Genomic DNA, 23,422 nt, shown 5'->3' on the forward strand with positions numbered 1-23,422 from the left:
TTCAGTCCCCTTTATTCTCCTAACAATACAATATTGGTCCCTTATAATATAAAATATGCCAAGTAATTAGAAACATTTTGAGTTTTTCATGCGTGACTGGATCATTTTCCTACACAAAGATTTCACATAACTTGTATTTAAAATACAATTTATTGTTACTTCCTTCAGAAATATGTTCTTTTAAAAACATGAATATAAACTAACACCAAAACAAAATCTTTTTTCTTATCTCTCGAATGAAAAAAAAATCTTTTGTTTTTTAGTTGTTAAATTGTTTGTTTAAAAGTTATTAAAAACAGCTCCGATTTGTCATGATTTTTTATGAACATGAATGTTTTTAGCAGACATGATGTGTATTTTATGGTAATTTATGTTGTATTTTATCAAATGGTGTGACATGACATATGTTAACATGCCTAAATAGATAAATGTCAGGAGGTGTGGCGGTGTGCTGTTCAACTTGTTATTTTTAACAGTTAAAATAAAATCAACTTAAAACAGAGATTTACATCTCATCAACTTAGTTTTTTTTATTAACTATGGCTGCCACAATATATTTGTGTGAAGTGATTTAAGGATTTAGCACCAGCATATATCACTGAACATTATTTAAAATCAATGAGAAAAGACATTTTACCTTTTCCTCACATCATGCAAGAATAAAAGGAAATATTAATTTTAAGATACCAAACAAAGACAGGTATTTCTACTCAAAAACAAATTCTATTTATTTTTCAATTGTAATAGCAGAACTATTGCAATTTGATGAAGGCAGTAGACGTGTTACACCTATTGATATTCTAATCTTGGCACAATATATGTAAACAATAAAATTGAAAAAATAAACCATCATATTATATTTACATCATAAGCAGATGTTATTTATAGAATTTTGCTTTAAGTTTTCAAGTTCAACATCTGTCTACAAACATAAACATCTATCAATATTCTGGTGCACATGTAATGCACATGCAGTTTAATTTGTAAACGTCAACATGATAAACATCAGTTAATAAGATGTTACAATATTCTATTGTTCATGTTTAGATGTTTTCTAAGCAGTAAAATATTTTACTTAAAAATGCATTATGTAATATTTACTTTAGATAAATAAAAAGCTGTACGTTTGTGCTATAATAGTTTATAAATAGATAATGAAAATTAAATATATTGAAAATTTTAGTCAAATCTCTCCATTCTGAGTTAAGTCTCGATTTTCATTTTAATGCTTTATAACGATTGCCGCTGGTAAATGAATTGTGAAAGAAAATGTTATTCGGATATCACCAAATTTTCTAAATTTTTTAAAGGAACATGAAATTAGTCTAATTATGGTGTTTTGAACCGCAAGTGTCAGCCTTGAGTAAATAGTTCTGACCTGTTAACCGAGACTAAAAGAGGAGTAACTCTTGGCAACAATGAGTTCGCTTCGAGAGTTTCATGATATTAACATTGGTAAGTTTTCATTTAATTTGCAGACTGTTATTGTTATCACAATTTTGTATATAGTTCTTGTTCAGACAATTGCCTTTCATGCTTACAATACATTATACATGCTCAAAAACATCCTATAAAACTGTGTGATGTCTAGCTAGGATTCTAGTGGTTGCTATGTATAGACCTACTGTTCTGATGTGTTGTCAACAAATGATTTGTGCCTCAATGCCAGATGAATTACAATTAAGCCATATATACTCTTAAAAAAAAAAGTAAGGGATATTGAAATGCATTATACCTATGCAGGTTGCAATATGATAAATAGTCATGGACATTTGACATGCTTTGAGAGTATGTTCACAGATGAAGAACTTATCGCCCCAACAAAACCCCTGAGCTGCACATGAGACACACAATAGCGCCATACATGTGGGAGTGGTTCTTTGTCAAATTTAACACTTCAAGGAAGAGTTGATGAAAACTGCTGCATGCTGGTTTATCTATCCATGTTGCTTTCCTATCGGTTCTTGCATAAGATTTACTGTTTGGTGTATCTTTGCTTTAGTGTGTTACGTTTAATTTGATCGGGAGACGTGTTCATCGACGTCAACCGACAATACTGCAAGAATTGGCCGTGGCACTGCAAGAGGAGTGGGTCAGATTGCCCCAAACCGTGATTAGACGGTTGATTAGGAGCATGCCACAACGAATCGCTGAATGTCTGAGGATTGGTGGAGCAATTACTCATTATTGAGACAAAAATCAAAAACGTGTATCTCTTTGCGAGTGAAATGGGGCCGTCAGATAAGCCCCCCATATGAACCGTTTATGTTCATGTGTAGGAAATTGGCCTGTTATTAACATACACTGGTTACCTCTAATAAAAACAGTAGTGCATTTTCGCAGTTTTGTATTGTTTCTGAATATCCCCTACTTTTTTTGAAGAGTATATTTCACTTATTGTTACTGAACAATCATAATCAGTTTTTATTAGATAATTTCTGAAAACTGATTGCAGAACAGAAAAAACTCCATGTAAACAGTACTCAACTTCAATATTCAACTGACTCTGTCATATAATCTTTATCGGTATGAACACAGAGATTTCTAATTTGACTGAATCTGACTTACCTTGAGTACCGACTAAAATAAGTGGAATTTCTGCAGCATTTCTATAATGTGCCATTTTAGCATAATAACTATAGACAGCTTGAAAACTCATTTCATTCTCCAGACTAAACACAAATACTACAGCATCTACCCAATGAACAAACTGAAATAGTATTTAATATAAATATTATTATAATATCTATACCGGGTAATTCTTTATTAGTATAAATGGACAGGAATATTAATTTATATGGTTCCAAGATAAACCGTGGGTAGGTTACTCATGGGTAGGTCACATAAATGACGATTGTGGAAATACAATTTATGGGGATTTATGTCTTACTTTTCTGCCCCAAGCACGCTATTGAAGAGGACATGCACCATGCGGCGTCCATGCCATGTGCTGTGAGGGGGAATTCTGCCAAAGACTACAGTGCTATGGCCTACTCTTACATCGATTTCCAAGTGTCAGGGTATCTTTAACATGCTGCCAATATACGGGACCTCAGTTTTTCACTTCATTCAAATGTCTGCACCACTGATAGCAAGAAACAAACACTATAAGCTAATACTTTCTTGACAAGAACCTGCAGCCCCAATCCAATATTTAACTACAGTACGTCTATCGCCACTGTTCTATAACACACAATTTAGTGTTTTATCTATCGTGTTAATTTGTAATTTACCAGATGAATATCAAACAACACGATTTACATGTAATTATAACCCTGTACAGTTAGTCCTTCCACAATACTTGAACTACTGTGCCCTGTAATGGGTATCATGGTGGGAAAAAGAATAAAAGCAGACCAAACAAATACATACCTGCATTTCTGGTGACCCACCTTCATCTCTGATCAAGAGAAGGTAACTCCCACCATCGTATGTAACTTCCTTCTTGAATCTCCCTCCTAAGGAAAATAAAATTCATAATTTTGAATTCCAAACATCTCAGGATTTTTAATGTTTAATCCAAGTACATGTATCATTAAAGGATAAGACTGATGGTAATCACAGTGGTAGGATACTGTGGTCTCTGGTTACTAAAACAGTCGCTTCAAATATTGTGTAATGACTAATTAAAGAAACAACGCATCTTCTTTTCCAATGATAAATATTCCCCTGTTTTACTTCCAAAGAACTTAGTAGCATCACAAATTCAACTATAACATCTAGATTTGTAGTTATACAAACAAATGACATTGCCTAACTTCCGGTCATATTCAACACAGATTCTGATTTAACACCAGCTGCACACAGACGACAAGCTTATAACCAACATGAATGCTAAATCTCAATATTGTAATCTTATTTGCTTCAATAGAGTTGTCTATCTGGAATCAATACGTTCATCAATGTTACGGTTGCTTTTGGGCAGCACACCCATCCTTTCATAACCAATTTTAATCTCTAATTATTAACCTCCAGTTAATATTAAAACGAAAAATAATGGTAAATTTGAGATTCAAATATATCGATATTATTATTATACCTTCTGGAGATTCTTCCTGCATATATGATCCAGTTAAATAACGGTGGACTAACGCTGACTTTCCACTGTTTACACTTCCCAGTATACCCTATAATATACAAGATTAATATTGACTTCATGTCTAGGTAGGTTTTCATTTAAAGTTGTAAAAGACGAACAACTAATACTAATAATAAACAATGTCCATGCTTTCCATCAGGTCATTTTGACTCATCAACATTATAATATAATTTTCACACTTTTCTATCCGAATTGGAAGAAAAAACTACATGTTCAGCAAAACATTTTGACAAGTGTTCTCTTAATGTTTTCAAAGTATAATCATCATGGCTAAACAAATATGGTAGCCATGAAATTTGACAGCATTGATTGTACCAGTACTTACCAGTTTGATATCCGGTACAGATCGACTGATTGTCCATTCTTGACTGTTCACAAATGAATCTGAAAAATACATAGAACATTTAAATGATTTAAACAACTTTCTTTTATACACCGAAAGAAACATAAGATCATAAATTTTGGCTTCTACACTGTTACATGTATATTCAAGTGACAATGAAGTTTGATTGTCTTTTTTATCTATGTTGAAAGAGGCTTCAAGTATTTCAGAATATCATATACTTGTACAAATAGCCTGCTTAACTTCTCTATCACAATGATTACAGATATAAAATATACACAGTACTCCAATAACATGATGCTTATTCCTACCTTTATTTCTAGAATGTACACTCACACAAGATGTGAAAATATCCAACATTATTTATTTTTTGACACTTTCTCAATTCTTATCTTTTACATACATTGCTCACATGTACATATATCCAATAGAACAATCACAAAACTCTAATCATGTCTGACAACATGTGACTTTTTCTCTTAGTACTGAATATCAAAATTCAAAAACATAATAATGTTAATGAAATAATCTCATAGGATATCATCAACACAACTTTAAACTACTATTATATAAATCCAGATAACACAAATGGATTTGATTATAAAAACGGTAAAACTACAGGGAATCATTAATTATTCCTGATATAACCCCATGAGTAAATTCTAATGTTTTTTGTTATTAAAATCGTGTGAAGAAGTTATTACAATAGTACTGTTTTATCAACAGCCTGATCACATGATTGACATAATGATTATTGTTATCGTACATTTGTAGATTAGATTTTATTTATGTATTAACCAATCGATAAAAAGATGCATGTGAACTCACTGACTAGTACAGGATACATACATACGGTAAGTTTATATCTACACAACTAAATAATGTCACTTTTCAACAATGAAAAGTGAACTCTTAAGGACATATTTGTACAGTGCATTGTTTATCACAGAGATATGCAACACAAATTATGATATTTATCATTTTTACACACTTTACAAGGTTATTCTGAGATACATGTATTCTGGTCTTATTAGTTATGCTGGCATCAACCCGACAAGATATTTTGAGGTTAAATGAAATGGGGTTTAACATCTTGTAACTCTTGTTGTTCTGTATCAACTGGGCTAATGAAGACAGGACAGGTTAAAACCATCCTAAGCAATTCCTGCACATTACATACACGTACAATGCTATCTCTCACAAGAAATTTAAAATAATTAACACAAAATAATAACACATATGAATTCCACTTCCAAGAAAAGATATATATAAATGTTTAACAGATTTAACAAGGTAAGTTTTCCTGAAATATTACAGGGATCACAGATGAAGTCGTTTAAAACACCAATACATTAGCAATCTCATCTGTTGTAACTGCATCTAGGACCGTCACACAAAAAGAATGCCATGTGGCAATATACAGTCATCCTATCACAGAATTCCCACAATTTCATAAATATCTGAATGAGTAATAATAACAATTCAGAAATCTCACGACTTCAGTTGTAAGTTGTCCAGTTAGCAATATTTGATACGCAAGTAAGATTTACGTCAATAAGTTAATGTCATCATAGAAATATTTGATCAATCGGAGAGCTGATGACATGTGACGAACAGCTGTTTTAAAACTGATCTCTTATTGATTTTATTAATAATACATACATGTATATATAGCAAAGGATGTCATTGAGACTATGAATTTGAGCTGACAGCATGTTAATAATGGGTTGTATTTTCAAGGAATAAATCTTATATGATGCTTACTCTTTCTAGATAAGAACAGAACATAATAATAATGTAATTAAACTTCTAACTTGTCATTAACAGAAAATCGATAACCTAGATCAGTATGGTCACCATTATTATACATTTACTCCACCAGCAACAATGTCATATAGTATATGATATACATATACACCAGCTGTTTTAAACCAACTTCAAAAAATTTAATTGGGAACTAAAGTCGAAAAAGCATCATGGATCGCAGTGGCAAAGTTACATATACATGTAACAGGGGAATTTCTCCACTATTATTAGTATTTGTAATCAAAAATTGATGGGAATTGATGGGAATTTCTCAAATATCCAAATTAACAATACCAATAGGATTTTTGGCCTGCAATAGTGCTCACACCATTTTAAAGTTTAAATATTACAGAACTACATAGTACAGAAGAATATTGAATTCCCAAAACATTCTACATTAATCTCCACTGAAAAATACCACCAAATCACGGGCTAAAAATATCCAGCAAGAACTCTGTCCAGTTTTACTTTCACAAAAATTTAAAAGGTAAACAAAAAAATAACTTGTGTTGTATGTCCTTTCCGAAGGACTAATGATATGCTGTCTGGGGTTAAGTGAATATATGTGCTATTATTGATTATGATAAATATGTTACATTGCTAGCATTCTTTCTGTATTAGTAGAATAATGTATATAACCTATTTAATATTGATTTTATACAGGTTCTAACTACCACACATATTACACTTGTATATTCTATATTGAGATGTTAAACAGCAGTTACCTAACATTTACACACTATTCCTGCTACAACATGGCAAATATGTAATTACTCGGTGATGGGAGTTTCCGATAATCAATCATGAAGTCCATGTTGATTTCTAGTTAGGCTTAGCCCCAAGCCACTTCTGTCCATTCTATATACAATGTACATGTACATTTCCCTTATATATTTTGGATTTTGACTGTGCATGTTCTACAGATATGATCACTACTGTGATTTACAACAGACATATACATGTACATACATGTACATATATATGACATTATTTATGAATAGTCCCAAGACGGACGACTAGTACTTTAAAATGTTAAAATTTTATTAAACCAGTGTTGAAATCAGTTTGTGTCGGCATACCCCTTTTTTTTTTATCTTTTCATCATTTACAGTGAAACAAAGTAGTGCAGCTTTGCGGTTGTGCTAATAATTTTGGAGATATATATATATGTATGAGAAACAACATTTAAAATATCATTATCATTTCTAAAACTCTTCGAATTTAACTGTTTCTTCCCTCATATTTACATGTACAGCAACTGATCAACAATAAGATATACACATATATATGTACATGTACTTACCTAAACCAAGGTAAAATTTCATAATCATTTTCAGGCATCTGAACGAAACTGTCTTTGTGTCACATTATATCTCACATCCTTTCAACAAGGAGAATAAACTTCTTTGAAAATCAATGGTCTACGGGAGACACCAACAAATGTTAGGATTATCACACCTGCCTTTATGTAATGGCTTCAGGTGAATGAATGAATAAAGACCACTTTAAGATTCCACACAATCTATGCATTATTACCTTTGTTTGGAAATACTTATGTATTGGGTAAGGAAATTATTTGGCCATAAGAAAATTAAATATCTAAAAACTATATTACAGATAAAAATTAAAAAGACACATAAAAGTAAAAGCTATTTAAAAAATCTTAGCTCGTTTATGCCTTAACCCGATACAGTTTTTATTCTTAGAGTAAATTGTAAACACTCTTGAATATTAAATCAAATTAATTGATTTTTTTGTATATTAAAACCAAGATTTGAGTACATCCAAGTATTGATTAAATTTCCTTAGATTATATTCAGTTCACCATTATGTAAATTAAATTATTTCCCTGTGTTCTTCAAACATTTAGCTAATAGTACAATTCACCAAAACACATTGCACTATTCCACTGATCAATAAGAACAAACGAACATTATTCCTTGGCAGACTTTAGTGCTTAACAACTCAAGGAGGTCAAAAGATATTTAAATTCAGGAAGCTGATATTCTAAATAGTTGGCGCTTGTAGTCAATCAATGAATCAATTCTACCCTGTTGATTTAAACCCAAAAACATCTGCCCTTGAGATATAAATAGAATCCGATCACTCAATCATTTTGTGTAATCATTCATACAAAAATCTTGCCAATAAAATATATTTCATGGTCCATTAGCCACATTCTTATTATAAATACACATGTGATGTATGTCAGAATGTGTATTCAAAAGTTATTGAAAATAAAAGAATAAGATTGGATTTAATATGGGATTACAAAAAAAGTACATGCTTAGTAACATGTACATTGTATATTGACTTCTTACTCGTCTACACGCAGTATAAATCGTGTAAATTTGACTGGTGTTTTAAGGAGGGGTTATGAGGGGCCCCCAGACATATTTGAATAAAACCAGTTAATTTGGGGTGAAAGACTCTTGCCAATCTTTATGCGAATTCTGAACAACTATCTAGTTGTACTTTTTACTTGAAGAAATATACAAACATAAACGTTCATTTTAAACGTGGGATTGTTCTTTTCAGATTCCATGTTTTAGAAACTTGCCAAAGTTATAATGGTACTAGTAAAGACAAAGTCAGGAATATCAAGTCATTCATTTTGTTTTAAGGAATTGAAATGTGTAAATGAGCTAAATGTATGTAACCCCATTAAGCACATCTACATTTATAATGATCATTTACAAACAGCTCAATATTTTGATCTGAAATATATATACAAGAGATACATGTGGGCTATTTCTTCTGAGTTTGGCATGTGATTTACATATTTATTACTTTATTACAGTGTCTTGTGCAGTGGTTCCCAACCTTTTGCTGCTTTCGACTCCAATCGAGAAACCACCATCTGATCGCAACCCGTCGAAGAACAAGTCACCTTTTACTATAAAACATCATCTTTATTTACATTTATTATTGTTTTACTTATTTGACAGCCTATGGGTTATATTTTTACACCTTTACAAAAGTTGAGTAAAGACGATTGGCAAGGTGGCAAGAGGTATATAGATAAAAGATTTATGCCTTTCATGAAAACATAGCATGACCCAATGAAAAGAGCTTGGCGACCATAGCTGGGGTCACGACCCAGAGGTTGAGAACCCAGGATCTTGTGGAATCTGAAAATGTCCCTTTAAAAATTTACTCAATCTGTCCTTAATAAAATACAATGATGGGAGGCTTATTGTAATGTTAGGAAAAGATACTCTGTACACTTTCACAATATAATCTTAATCAAAATTATATTGTAGTATTGTAAATATCATTTTGATAGTTGAATTTACCAATGGATTTACCATGATTAGATGTTTGTTAATGACAATTATTTATTTTTGTATATACATATTGGTCATTCGACCTAATTACTGAAATAATTATCATGATAATACATGTACTGACATTTCTTCTCTACCATTTTCTGACAAATCACGTAGAAAATATTTTTAACTTGAATTCAAAGAACATTAATAACATGAAACTTAATCATCACAAAAAGTATCTTCAATCATTTAACCAACTGTTTGTGAAGTAACCCCAGCTTCAAAAGAAATCTCCTCTAGGTGGGATTATCCTACAAATTTACCTAGTTACAAGGTGTAGAATATATTTCACCTATTTATAACACACAGGTCACAACGATCTAACATCTATGTGTTAAATACTTTAACCAAATGGAAGGGATATACTCACAATATTGCATACAGGTACAATGTAGCCCTACTATCTAAAGTACAGACAGATTGTTGGGAAATGGGGATCAATTTCTGAGTATTTGTTGGGTAGCTATAATGTTGCTAAAATCTTTATGTACATGTACATGTACCATCAATGACTAAGGACTTAAATACTTTAACCTATTGGCCAGGATGTACTCAAAATATACATGTATGAATCTATTATAAATAACTTTAAACATTGCAAGGGGAAATATTAAGGAATAAGATATTCTCTTGGCAAAAAGATATGTCTGGTTATGGACTACTAATCAAAAATTCTCTGTCATTATTCGAATGGTAAATGAATATTTGATTGATTGAAAGACAATTAGAATGCAAATATTTTAATATCTATCTGAACAATAATTCTGTAACCTTTATATTGTACATACAAATTATACATGTACGTACATGTATATGTGCTTATGTACAACTAAGCATCTTTAAATATTTTATTTTTAATAAAATTAATTGGACAATTGCTATTAGTTCACAATAGAATAACCAGAGTTAAGCTAAAGGAACAAAAGACAAGTGAATGAGACATAAAACCAAGTGTTGAATACATTTAACTGGACATTCCAACTACATTGTAGAGGACAGCAAGATGAAAAGTAGCAATTTAGTAAATTATTAGACCATACTGTATGGCAGAAAAGTAATCTCTCAATTTCAAATGTAAGAGGAAAATAAATAATAGAATGTACATGTAGGTTAAAAGTATAAATGTACATTGTAAGGATAAGTCTATGATAAGTATATATGATAAGATGTGAGATTGACTATTGTTTATTTATTAAGCTGATCTTGTTTTAACAGGTGCTATCTAGATCTTATATATGTATCACCTCTCTCTCCTTCATTTCTATTTCAAATAGTCACTCCCAGCAACAACCAATAGGAGAACTGAAAATGGTCGTGGATGGTTAAAAACACCCTTAATCAGAATATACAAAAGTTGACACTTTGATCTGGGGATCAAACTAAATTTTTTTAAAAACATCTAGAATAATACATTTAAAATTTGAGTGTTGAGTTTTCATTTTATGTTTCAAAATTAAAGAAAGACATTATGTACATGTACATAAATAATCTAAATTGATTATTTATATACCTTGTGAAGTTGTGGATGAGTAAAATGTAATGTGTATAATGCTAGGTTCCCATACGTTACGACAGGATTGTCCCTATTTAGTCCATGATCTGGTATGTGCATATACATGTACGTTTCGATACGATCAACACGATTGCTATGACTGACCAAACTATATAAGACTTGATAGGATCACGATTACTCCACAACTAAAACCACGATTTCAATCGTAGCGCGAATCATGATATTGGGAACCTAGCATGTGTGGATTCTTGGATATCAAACTTTCAGTATTTTTTATGAGCAATCAGAATTTAGAATGTACATGTATGCCTTCACAAACCTCACCAAAAAAACAGAATTCAGACAATGTGCTCTATATTGTGATACGTGACTGTCAGGTTGTCAGCTATATTTAGCCTATATGGCAATGATACTAACACCCATCGTAAGCAGTTAAAAATGCATTATGCATATGCAAGTAAGTTAGTTTCAGATAATAAAACTTTGTTTGCCTACTACTATGTGCATCAATAGTCCCAGATTACAATATAGTTATTCAGACCCAACAAATCAGAAATCCAGTCACACTCACACAGTTACTATATATTTCCTTTCCAGCTGGTCATCATGATACAATATTCAATCTCTTGGCTATGGTATTTTTTCATTATTTTGCAGACAGACAGAACTTTAAAACTGAGAAAGGCCATAAAGCAACTACAGTACAGTGGCTTTAATACATCGATTTATATATGTAAGGAAGATGTTCCCTGTTATAACAGTAATAACATCCTTCCTTCTTGTACCAGTACATTAATTATAATTACATCAGTCAACCAGATATATTTACTATTCTATATAACCTAATTAACGGTAATTTAACAAATTTTACATAATTTACAAAATCATATGAACAAAAGTTATGTACAGAAACAAATCAGTTCTTGCTAAAGCCTAGCTCACAACCTGCCGTACAGGCACGTGTCGTGGGGTTTCACCACCCGCAATAAACGAAGTGAAAAATTTTGCATGTGCAGGACCAAAAATCTCTATGGCCAGTCTGGGATCTTCTACACTGCCGAACACATGCAAGTTACGCGTAAGTATCACGCATGTGTTTACTAAAATTCACCCACCCCCCCTCTCCCCGTAGGCTGCCCAGAATAGTACGTACACTGGCTGACCTATGTGAAAAGGTTTCTTGTTACCTTTCAACATGTACATGTAGAAAATATTTTAGGGAAGTTGGACAATGAAGTTGATTACTCAATAGATCTTTCAGTTTTGCCTATTAAAATTAATAAAATGAGTGCTGGCATCATCAGGTTTTTTGTAAGTAATCTAAAGATAGGTTGCCAGGCAACGAAACATACGCCCACAGCAGCTAACTCGTCCGGGCAGTCAACAAGAGTTGTCACATATTTTTACTTTTTTCGGTAATGAAACATTTATAATACATTAAAATCTGATTAGGAGTAACAACTCATTAAGTAATTATCAAAAAACCATTAGAATTTGTTTGGTTTTTATAAAGTTTTGCCCCATGCTGACGTTTAGTATAGGAAACTTTTAACATCATGGATTTAGCTGTTCAAGTCATAAAAATTCATTGAAAATCAATATACTTGTTTGTCTCAAGACCTTACACTCTGTGTATGAATCTGAAGTCAATCGGATGATAACTTTAGCTTCTAGAGGGTCACAAGGTTTTTAAAAGTGATCAAGGGCCTTAACTTTGGCAGTAATTATCGGAAATCGTTGTAAATCAATATGATTCTTCGTCTCATGACCTCAAACACTCTGTATCAATTTAAAGTCAATCGGATATTCACTTTAGCCTCTAGAGCATTTACAAGATTTTTTGAAGTGATCAAGGGCCATAACTCGTCTCATGACCTTAAACACTGTGTATAAATTTAAAGTCAATCGGATATTAACTTTGACCTCTAGAGCGTGCATAAGATTTTTTGAAGTGATCAAGGGCCATAACTCTGCCAGTAATTATCGGAAATCGCTGAAAATCAATAGGCTTCTTCGTCTAATGACCTTAAACACTATGTATAAATTTAAAGTCAATCGGATATTAACTTTAGCCTCTAGAGCATTTACAAGATTTTTTGAAGTGTCAAGGGCCATAACTCTGGCAGTAATTATCGAAAATCACTGAAAATGAATAAACTTCTTCGTCTCATGACCTTAAACACTGTGTATAAATTTAAACTCAATCGGATATTAACTTTAGCCTCTAGAGCGTCCACAAGATTTTTCAAAGTGATCAAGGGCCATTACTCTGGCAGTAATTATCGGAAATCGCTGAAAATCCATAGGCTTCTTCGTCTCATGACCTTAAACACTGTGTATAAATTTAAAGTCAATCGGATATTAACTTTGACCTCTAGAGCGTGCATTAGATTTTTTGAAGTGATCAAGGGCCATAACTCTGGAAGTAATTATCGGAAATCGCTGAAAATCAATAGGCTTCTTCGTCTCATGACCTTAAACACTGTGTATAAATTTAGAGTCAATCGGATATTAACTCTGACCTCTAGAGCGTCCACAAGATTTTTTGAAGCGATCAAGGGCCATAACTCTGGCAGTAATTATCGGAAATGGCTGAAAATCATTAGGCTTCTTCGTCTCATGACCTTAAACACTGTATAAATTTAAAGTCAATCGGATATTAACTTTAGCCTCTAGAGCGTCCACAAGCAATTGTGGACGCCGGACGGACGGACGGACGGACGGACGGGGTGACGACAACATACGACCACATTTCAATGTGGGCGTATAAAAATGCTGTATAGTTATTTTGCTACCAGGCTACTCTATTATTGGGAAATGTACATGTACATCATTTTGACAAATCATACATTTAGATACAGAATGTGCATGTACATGTACATGGAAGCAATTCCATATTTTCTTATGTACATAAATGTCCGACAAAATTAAATTGTTTGGATATTCCTAGTTATAATAATTGATACTTAATTTGTTTTCTCCATAACAGATTAATCTTAAAAATATAAATTAAAACTTAAACTTTACAACATATTTTATTGTCCTATAAAGAAAAGAACTGAACATCATTAAAACCCGTTTTTAATCTCACAAGTTGGAAAGAAAAAGAAGAGTTACAATATAAGCGTTTCTAATGAATGTCTCGTGGTTTAGTCTAAAATCTATATTTGAATGACGTTAAATGTCTATCAGACTAATCAAGTTAGGGTGTGTTATTTTATTGTCTGCTTAACTATAATCACGAGTCAGTCTAGTCACAGAAAAGAAATTGTAATTTTTAGATCAATCTTGTGTTATTGGTTTGAGTCTAGCCCTGTATTTAAATATACATAAGTATATATTATCAGAGCAGGACTTACAGTAATATATACTATTATGATCAATTCTCATTTCACTTGTTGTAGACAAAGATAATAGTTTTCTATGTATAGTTTTATACAGCTTCTCAACCAGACAATTTACAAAATCAATATTGTCGTTTATGTATACAATAGAAATGAAATGAAATGAAATGAGTTCTCATTTCTTACTTATTTGCACCAACCGGGCTAATGAACACAGGTTAGAGCAAAAGAAAAACTAAATTTCCCAAAGTAAGTTTAAAGATGCTGATCCACATTTGAAAGATTTTGAATCCTTTGCTGACTAAAATATTTGTAAAACTAAATCTCTGAAAGGAATATCAGTCCGGAACTGGTTCTATTCCTTTCAAGCCAGCATTAACTGCAATTGGTTAAATTGTAGCTCCAAATGAATCCATTATTGATACCAAAGCCCAAAGGCAGAAAAACTTGAGATTTAGGAGAGTTACAGTAACTCTAATAATTGTTTCAATACCCATTCAAGACCATCAGGACTGGATGATTTACCAGATTAACACTTCAAGGATCTATGAAGCACAGTTTGTAGTGGGGTTGTTTCATTGATCCTGTCAATAACCATTTATGCTCTAAGATTTTTATATTGTGTCACTTACTAAACAGTACATGTAAGTTATTCATACTTTGGAACACATATACATGTATTCATCAAGCCCCATGTCTGTGTGGGTAGAGAAAATGGAATGTAGGTAAAAGTATACCTGTATTTTGAGATGTTCCCTGCCTGGTATGTCTAACCTTGTAAATGGTGTAATATGAGAGATGCTCTACAACTGGTTTGTTTACCTTGATAGCTTTATTTAGACCACAAAGAATTAATTCAACTTGTTCCTCCTTTAGCTGGAAATTTCTCTTCATATAAGATCTTTTAACCAAAGACTGGATAAACCTACCTACATGTACATGTATATTTGACATTTAAGAAAGCCAACTCCCTGAACCAAAATATTTAGGTCAAGACATATCAGATATAATTTTTTATTTTATTTAACATTCTTCTAACTCCAAATCTTAAAAATGTCTAACTTAAACATCATGTAGTCTACTGATACATGTAAATCGTTAAATAGAAGCTGGATAAAAATCCCAATGGTATTTAAGCAGAAAATGAACCCTCAAAAATAATATATTTACTTTGGGTAGCAAGGTATTCGTCATCTATTTCATGAGGTATTTGCCAATACTTAAAAGTTCTTTATGATTTTTTTTAATTTAGAAATATACCATTATTGGTACTGTTATTTTACAGTTTGAGTAAAAGGAGTGTTCAAAAAGAGATTCATAATTGGGAGGTAGCGAGTATGATGTATAGTGAGTTAGAAAATATTTTAGAATGAAAGGAGTTTGAAATAAATATGTGTAGATTGTAAGAAGGGTGTCAGAAATAAATGTCGAAAGAGGTCAGAAATTCCAAGAGAGGTGTGAAAGGGTGTCGGGTGAGGAATGTTGAAACTAAAGTGTTTAACATCTTTTAGGAACTGTCACAAAATTTCAACACTTGTGTCCAAACGAATGACCCGTGGAACTGGTGGGCATGTTGAAAAAAACAATTTTGCGACAGTCCTTGTATTCTAAACAGCTTCCTAAAAAAACAATGTAAATGCATACATGTATTACATGTACAACCAAGGGCATGGATTTGTCATAACTTTTTTGGGGGGGGGGGGGGGGGGCGGACGAACCCTGGAATCTGGAACATTTTATTACCAAACGAAATAAATAATTACGAACAGTTTACTGTACCAGTGTTATTTCGATGAAGGCTTTAACTAGGGGTAATATGATGACAATATGGAAAAACTGACTACCTACATCAAATCTGCATAAATATTAATTGTTCATGAAGTTAAGTGAATCGTCCAAAGACGTTCATTCTACGGTCAGGACTGTTCTCATTGAATATCTTGGCGACATGAAGGGGGTCATTATGCACCGTACATGCCATCAAGTGGCTCGGCTGGTTTTGCGTCATGGAGTTTTGATACGGCGCATAGTGCTGAAGGATCGTTCGGCTGAGCAGGAACTGGCAGGGTTCAGCAGTGTGAGATGAGAAGAGCTTCGACAGAAGGGAACGTCTGGCTCACTTCAGGTGACATAATGAGGAATGCTTCATGCACAGGTGAAATAGATTTGGTCGAAAACTGGCACCCCCGAAGAATGGCAATTCTTGTTCCAAGTCCGGATTCAGCTCCAGATACGTAGAAACAAGCTTACCATCATGTGGATACAAACCTGAAAATCTGTCCTGGCGATTAAAATCATTGGAGGGGGGGGGGGGACAGAGACCTATTCGTCCCGCCACCCATAAATCCACGCCCATGTGTACAACTATCAAATTATGTCCTCTAAATTCTAAACAGCTTCATCTTAATATAATGTACGTACCATACATGTATATTCTGTCATTTAAATTCACCAGAATATCAGTAAGGAGCCATGTGTTTTAATACATGGGTCGAGTATAAATATAGATAAAGGTTTATCAAGATGAGAGGTCCAAGATAGGTTATTCCCTGATGATCTGTCTAGCCACAGGCCACCACAAGCTACTAATATATTAAAACATACAGCTTCTCATTTTACACACCAGATACAAAAAAATACCCCTGATATACATGTATCTACTACTAACTTTACAATCAACAGTTTACCAGTACCATACATGTACATTTACATAAATACACTGACCAGAAATAAAAGTCTGACTGGTGACTGAACATGTATTTTTATATTTATGAACTTCTAGTGGCATAATAAAAGCATAAGTGAGAATAACCATTTCTGCACCTAAATTCAAAGCTATAAGAAAGACAAAATGAATGCTATCATATTTCACACAATCTGTCATCTGCTAACAATTTAAGACTTTACATAAATTTATAGAGCAAAAATTTTTAAGCAAGGTACAGTATACATGTACATGTATATAAAATGTCCACTTAGGCCAGAAGCCACATGTACATGTACCTTCAAGCAGGATTCCAAGCGATTCCATTGGTGAGACTATCAAACCATTACCATCCAGGAAACATAAAACAAAAGGGATTTGGAATTTGTCAGCAATTACCAAATTGTCAGTGTCAACAATCCAACTGGTTTGGTCATCTTATGCACTTAACATTTACAGTTATTGCATTACTCGTTAACTATTTAAATCATGATTAACAGAATTAATGGTCTATTCGAAATCTTGTTAAAGAAGACTACACTTTGTTTGGAAAAAGGTTATCAAGCTGTTTTAAGAGCTGGGTTCAAGTCAGTAGGGTTTTTCTTCTTAAATCTTCATTGGAAACAGCATTTGTATGTGTTATATCAGTTTTATAAAATAAGCTAATCAGGTGGCAGTAGTCCAAGTAAGTTATATATCTAAACACCCTTCGGAATGTGGATACAATGATTTCCGTTTTAACTGATAGTAAATGATCATAACGATACATGTAAATAATTAGATAAAGCATTTCTACTACTACACATCTGTGTGTTTCATCGTGTTAATACTAACTTCAATGTATGATATTGATAACAGTATAACTGTTTTCTCTACGATATCTTACCATTGATTCTGGAAAGAAATATTGGGCATACATTAGTGCTGTGTATCACGAACTGCAGTCACAATACAATACAATGCTGCAATAACTTTTGTGTAACGTTTTTAAAAGCCACTTATTTCCAACCGTTTGATTTGTATTTGGCTAGAGTTTTTGTTATTTCAAGTTCGTTGTCTGCTATTTTGATTTTTACAGTATATATGTACATGTATTCAACTTTAAAATGGTTCATGTAATTGTTCAGAATCAGCTTGGCAAAGAAGCATCAGTCTTAACAGTAGTGACATGGTTAAATTGAAATCTGTGTGAAATTCCTGTAAAATAAGAAATTCACAAATGTATACTAGCAAGAAATATTCTTATAACCAACCAGTCACATGAACTTCATCAATATGAGTAGTGTACATGTACATGTATCACAAAAATCAGTAATAATGTCAAATATAACTCCCCTGAAAACACAGTCAATGGTAATTAATTAGATAATAGGCTAATCCAAGTTGTTAATAACACAACAGTATGGCCCCTGACAAAAACAGAGAAGATCGGGTCGTTTCAATTTCAAAACAAATTAAAGGTGACTCCCTTCTGGTTGCATTTATTTCATGACATGTTCATTCTATTACTTAATACCTGCATCATTTGTATGTGTACCCTACATCTACACACATTTATTTTTATCAACACATATACATGTAGTATTTACAAGTAATAAGTATAAACCTAACATAATTACTCAATGAAGTTGAAGAAAGTACAGGTACATGTACATCTATGCTGTACATGTACACTTGAATGTTAAAGGTACATGTATGTAAATGGTTATAATGTACATGGTTAGGTAGAATTCTCATACACTTACATGTATTATATACAATCTCAATAAACGCTTGATTCGATTTCCAGAATTTGTAGAGATGACAAAAATGAACAGCTCCATTTTTGCCCAATTACTGATTCATGTATTCAATTCAAATGAATCATTATTATTATATTAATGTATTTTGATAGGCTACATGTAGGCATTTAGAGACAGACAAATTTTATATCACAGAATTTTACGCTTTTTAGGACGAATAAGCAAATATTAGAAATTCTTGATCTCCATGTTTAAAGCTAGAGGTTCAATTGTTTCCAAAAAACATCAGTCAATTCTTGGGCAAAAGAATGATTTTGAACATAATTTCTCCAGCCCTTCAATGTTGTGCTTGTCTTGTATATAACGAGAGAGGGAGAAATGGGGTTTAATGTCCACTCGACACAAACTAGGTAATTTCGGGACTAACACGTTTCAATTTTATTTCAATAATTCGCTTAAGTGTAGGGGTCCCTGAACAATTCTCCCTGAGGACAATTCGTCCCCAGACAATTCGTCACTGGACTATTAGTCCCATAGGATTCTGGGGCTATTCGTGCCCGGACAATTTGTCCCCGGACTATTCGTTCCCTACGACAAGTGTAGGGGTCCCTGAACAATTCTCCCTGAGGACAATTCGTCCCCAGACAATTCGTCACTGGACTATTAGTCCCATAGGATTCTGGGGCTATTCGTGCCCGGACAATTTGTCCCCGGACTATTCGTTCCCTACGACATTTTGTCCTCGGACAACAATAGTGGTAGTTCCATTATCAAAAACTGAATTAATCTTTACATTTTATCCTAAATCTCAGTTTTGATGCTAGTTTTACATCGTTTTACATTTAGTATTAATTCTAGGCCTTAACTTAAAGATACATTATGGGTGATTAGATAAAGAGCTGGCAGTGAAAGCCTAGATAATGTAAAGGGAATTTGCTGAAAATTTCAGTAAAATTGATCCACTCTGAACTGAGAATTTAGTGATTGAATTTTCGGCCTAGCCTCGATCATCATTACTAAAGTCGATACGATAAAAAACATAGTCTCGATTATCTATTTCATGATTTAATTATGAATGAAAGTTGAGCAGCAAATGGGATCCTAATCCAGTAAATATCGCAGGCTAGCGATGACATCGAGAGTTGATTATGGTCAGGATAAGTTAATTAATGTCTAATTAATAATTTAGATAACATTTCAAGCTAAAGACCTGCAATAGACAGATTTAGCTCTTGCATAATGAATGTTCAATGGTTCCTGAAGTTTTTTCGAGCCAATTGATATACATGTATAGTAATCAGCTATGAACAGTGACACCTTTTGTGAGTTAGAGAATCCATTAATCTGGGGAGGAATTATTCGGGAACAAGTTGTCCGGGGACGAACTGTCCTGTACCCCTTTAGCAGTGGGAGGAAACTGGAGGACCCGGAGAAAACCCACGAGGTTGGACATGCGACCCTAGTCCTTGTCACATACAACCTTGGAATCAAAACCACGCAAGTTGACTCAATGACAGACCTTATGATACAGATACAGCGCGCACATGCTAACCATTTCGGACCCCTCAGTCTTGTTGTATATAACCTAATAATAATAGTAGTAAAGCAGGTTTATAATGTATTGTATTGGTCTGGTAGTCACCTGTTGTAATGTAATAGTTAAATATATACATGTACTATGATGTAGATTGTAAGATGTTAACATAATAAATATACGAAAAGGTTAGAATAATAGGTCAGTGTGTGTCAAGTAGATCTACCTGTATCATTTGTAGCCACACACACACACACAGTAAACTTATTGCACATTCCAAACAACTAATATCTAATCTAACATATCAACAGTAGACAAAAACCCACATGTGCTTTAAAACCTCATTTACACAGGGTAAGCAAATCATACCAGGTCCTGATCTGACCCCATTAAAATTCAATTACACATCAGCGAACAAGAACCTTCTTGGCACAGTTACATGTACATGTATGTAGTCACAATACTGTACATGTAGTTTGCAATGGATTCCTCAACCCTCAAATTACATTTAGACTAGAGACTATAAATTTACATCAATATTTCTTTTTTTACAGGTACATGTACATGTATCATGTATTTCTTGCTTGGAATGCACTTGAAAAAAAAAATGATCACATCTTACAAGTTACAATGTACATGTACATGTATTTAAAATTTTAAACACTTTTTAAACAATGTTAGAATTTTTTAATACAAATTCTTAAATGCACTGCAGCCAGAATATTTTATCTCTGTTCTGTAAACACGATATAACCTTGACATTAAATCTAACATTCAACAAGCAATAACAGATAAAACATTAAGCAGAAAATATAATTCCCTTTTGTTCAGGCCGATGCAGTATAAGCCAATATTTGTCAGGTGACAGTCTGATTTCTTTAAACATGTACATGTAGCGTTGATTTGATTCAATTTTACTTGAGGGCCCATCTCAATTATATTTTGCAGAATAAAACTGCTTAATTTTGTGTTAAAAGCCTTCAAAATCCTCTACCATAAGCAGTGGACACATTAGCTGAATCAATTGCCGCCGAATTTATTGGCTAATAAATTCTACAATCAGGCGAATGCTTTGGCGAACAGTTCAGAATTTCGTTTTATTTGTCTTCACAACACTAGGATTTAGAAGAGTTGTTATATCAGCCGTGTTCTGCTTAATGTGATGGATTAGCCAATGAAATGGTCTGTTACGAAGAGTTCTTGGTGTGTGATGCAGGGGACTGACTAAAAACGTCAACCCTGGCTGATTAATCAATGTTTGATGTCATAGGGTCAAAAGCCGCTCATAACGTGACCTCACACTACAACCGGTCAGATCTTCATGTAGTGCAGACCATTGAAAGTATAAAGATAGGTTGCCAGACAACAAAACATACGCTCACAGCAGCTAAATCGAACGGGCGGTCAACAAGGGTTGTAGCATATTTAACCTTTGAAGGTAATGGGGGGGAATTTACAAGAGAATTCAATTGAATTTCATACTTAGAGGGTAGCAAAATGGATATTTTTATTAGTATGACTTGAATTTAATCATATAAAAGGAGATATTTATTTTGTTCAATGCGAGTAACTAGTTTTTTGGAAAGAAAGGGTGACAAAAGTCAAAACGTAGTATAAGACGAATGCCGGACTTTTGCTGAAAAAAGTATCAACTTATACCCCGAAAAATACGGTAATTTTTGGGGCGACAGTAGTTGGCACACTTTCATTCTTAACTCTGGAAATAATATACAAAAAATTGTTGAAATTCGACAACCTAATTTAAAAAAAGAATATAAATTTCATACAAATTGGATGATGACTTTTGTCATTCAAGCGTTCACGATGTTCACCACAGTAAAACAAGGGCCATACATGTACATGTACCTCTAGAAACAATTGAAGGAAATTGTTGAAATCCAATATACTTCTTTGTTTCACTAACTCAAATTTGTATAAATTTCATACAGATTGGATGATAACTTTTGTTGTTAGAGCATTCACAAGGTTCAACAAAGTGAAACAAGGGCCATAACACTAGCAGCAATTAATGGAAATTGCTGAAAATTAATAGACTTCTTCTTTTCACTAATCTAAAATAAATTTCATATAGATCATATGACAACTTTTGTCATTAGAACAGTCACAAGGTTCAACAAAGTGAAACAAGGGCCATAACTCTAGATGTAATTAATGGAAATTGCTGAAATTCAAAAGGCTTCTTTGTTTTGTTAGAGTGTTCACAAGGTGCAATAAGGTAAAACAAGGGCCATAACTCCGGAAGAAAAAACAGAAATTATTGAAATTAAATAGGCGTCTTCATCTCAGTACTGTAAACAACATGTATCAATTTTAAAACAATCAGATCATAAATATAATCTGTAGAGTGTTCACAATAGAGTGTGGACGACGGACTGTCGGACGAACACAGGCGACGGCAATATACAACCACATTACCATGTGGATGTATAAAAAAATAAAACGAAATATAGATCTGTATTTTAATCAGATTGGCACCTGGGACATGCACTGTACAGACCTCTAAAGGAACGGCAATAGATTATCAGGTCACCCAACGAAAAAAAATGATCCGAAATCTTAAGATAGGTTGCCAGGCAACGAAATATAACCCCACAGCAGCTAAGTCGTCTGGGCAGTCAACAAGTGTTGTCGCATATTTTTTCTTTTGTCAGTATGAGAACATTTACAACACATGAAAATCTGATTACGAGTAATAACGCATGAAGTAATTATCAGAAAACATTAGAATTTATAATAACTTTAGATTCTAGAGCGTCCACAAGATTTTACAAAGTGATCAAGGGCCATAACTCTGGCAGTAATTATCAGAAATCGCTGAAAATCAATAGGATTCTTCATCTCATGACCTTAAACACTGTGTATAAATTTAACGTCAAATTCAGCCTCTAGAGCTGCAAATCACTAGGCTTCTTCAGCTCATGATGCTAAACACTGTATATAAATTTAATCCGATAACTTTAGCCTCTAGAGCTGCAAATCACTAG

General features: G+C 33.1%; 1 protein-coding gene across 17 annotated transcripts in view; it reads right to left on the bottom strand.

Moving 5' to 3' along the window:
- Nucleotides 1-23,422, bottom strand: part of LOC126821856 (arf-GAP with GTPase, ANK repeat and PH domain-containing protein 1) — a 59,117-nt gene that overhangs the window by 30,038 nt on the left and 5,657 nt on the right. For 16 of the 17 annotated variants that reach the window (XM_050550389.1, XM_050550406.1, XM_050550405.1 and 13 more), the window contains exons 2-5: nucleotides 4,425-4,483; nucleotides 4,040-4,127; nucleotides 3,373-3,458; nucleotides 2,569-2,710 (exon numbers count right to left, since the gene is read on the bottom strand). In XM_050550389.1, the coding sequence (XP_050406346.1) occupies nucleotides 2,569-2,710; nucleotides 3,373-3,458; nucleotides 4,040-4,127; nucleotides 4,425-4,483 (375 nt within the window). Of the gene's footprint in view, nucleotides 1-2,568; nucleotides 2,711-3,372; nucleotides 3,459-4,039; nucleotides 4,128-4,424; nucleotides 4,484-4,753; nucleotides 4,818-23,422 lie in introns of those variants that run through there. The other variant, XM_050550399.2, reaches the window with a different exon arrangement.

This window comes from Patella vulgata, chromosome 5 (assembly GCF_932274485.2).
Source record: "Patella vulgata chromosome 5, xgPatVulg1.2, whole genome shotgun sequence".
NCBI classification, from domain to species: Eukaryota; Metazoa; Mollusca; class Gastropoda; family Patellidae; genus Patella; species Patella vulgata.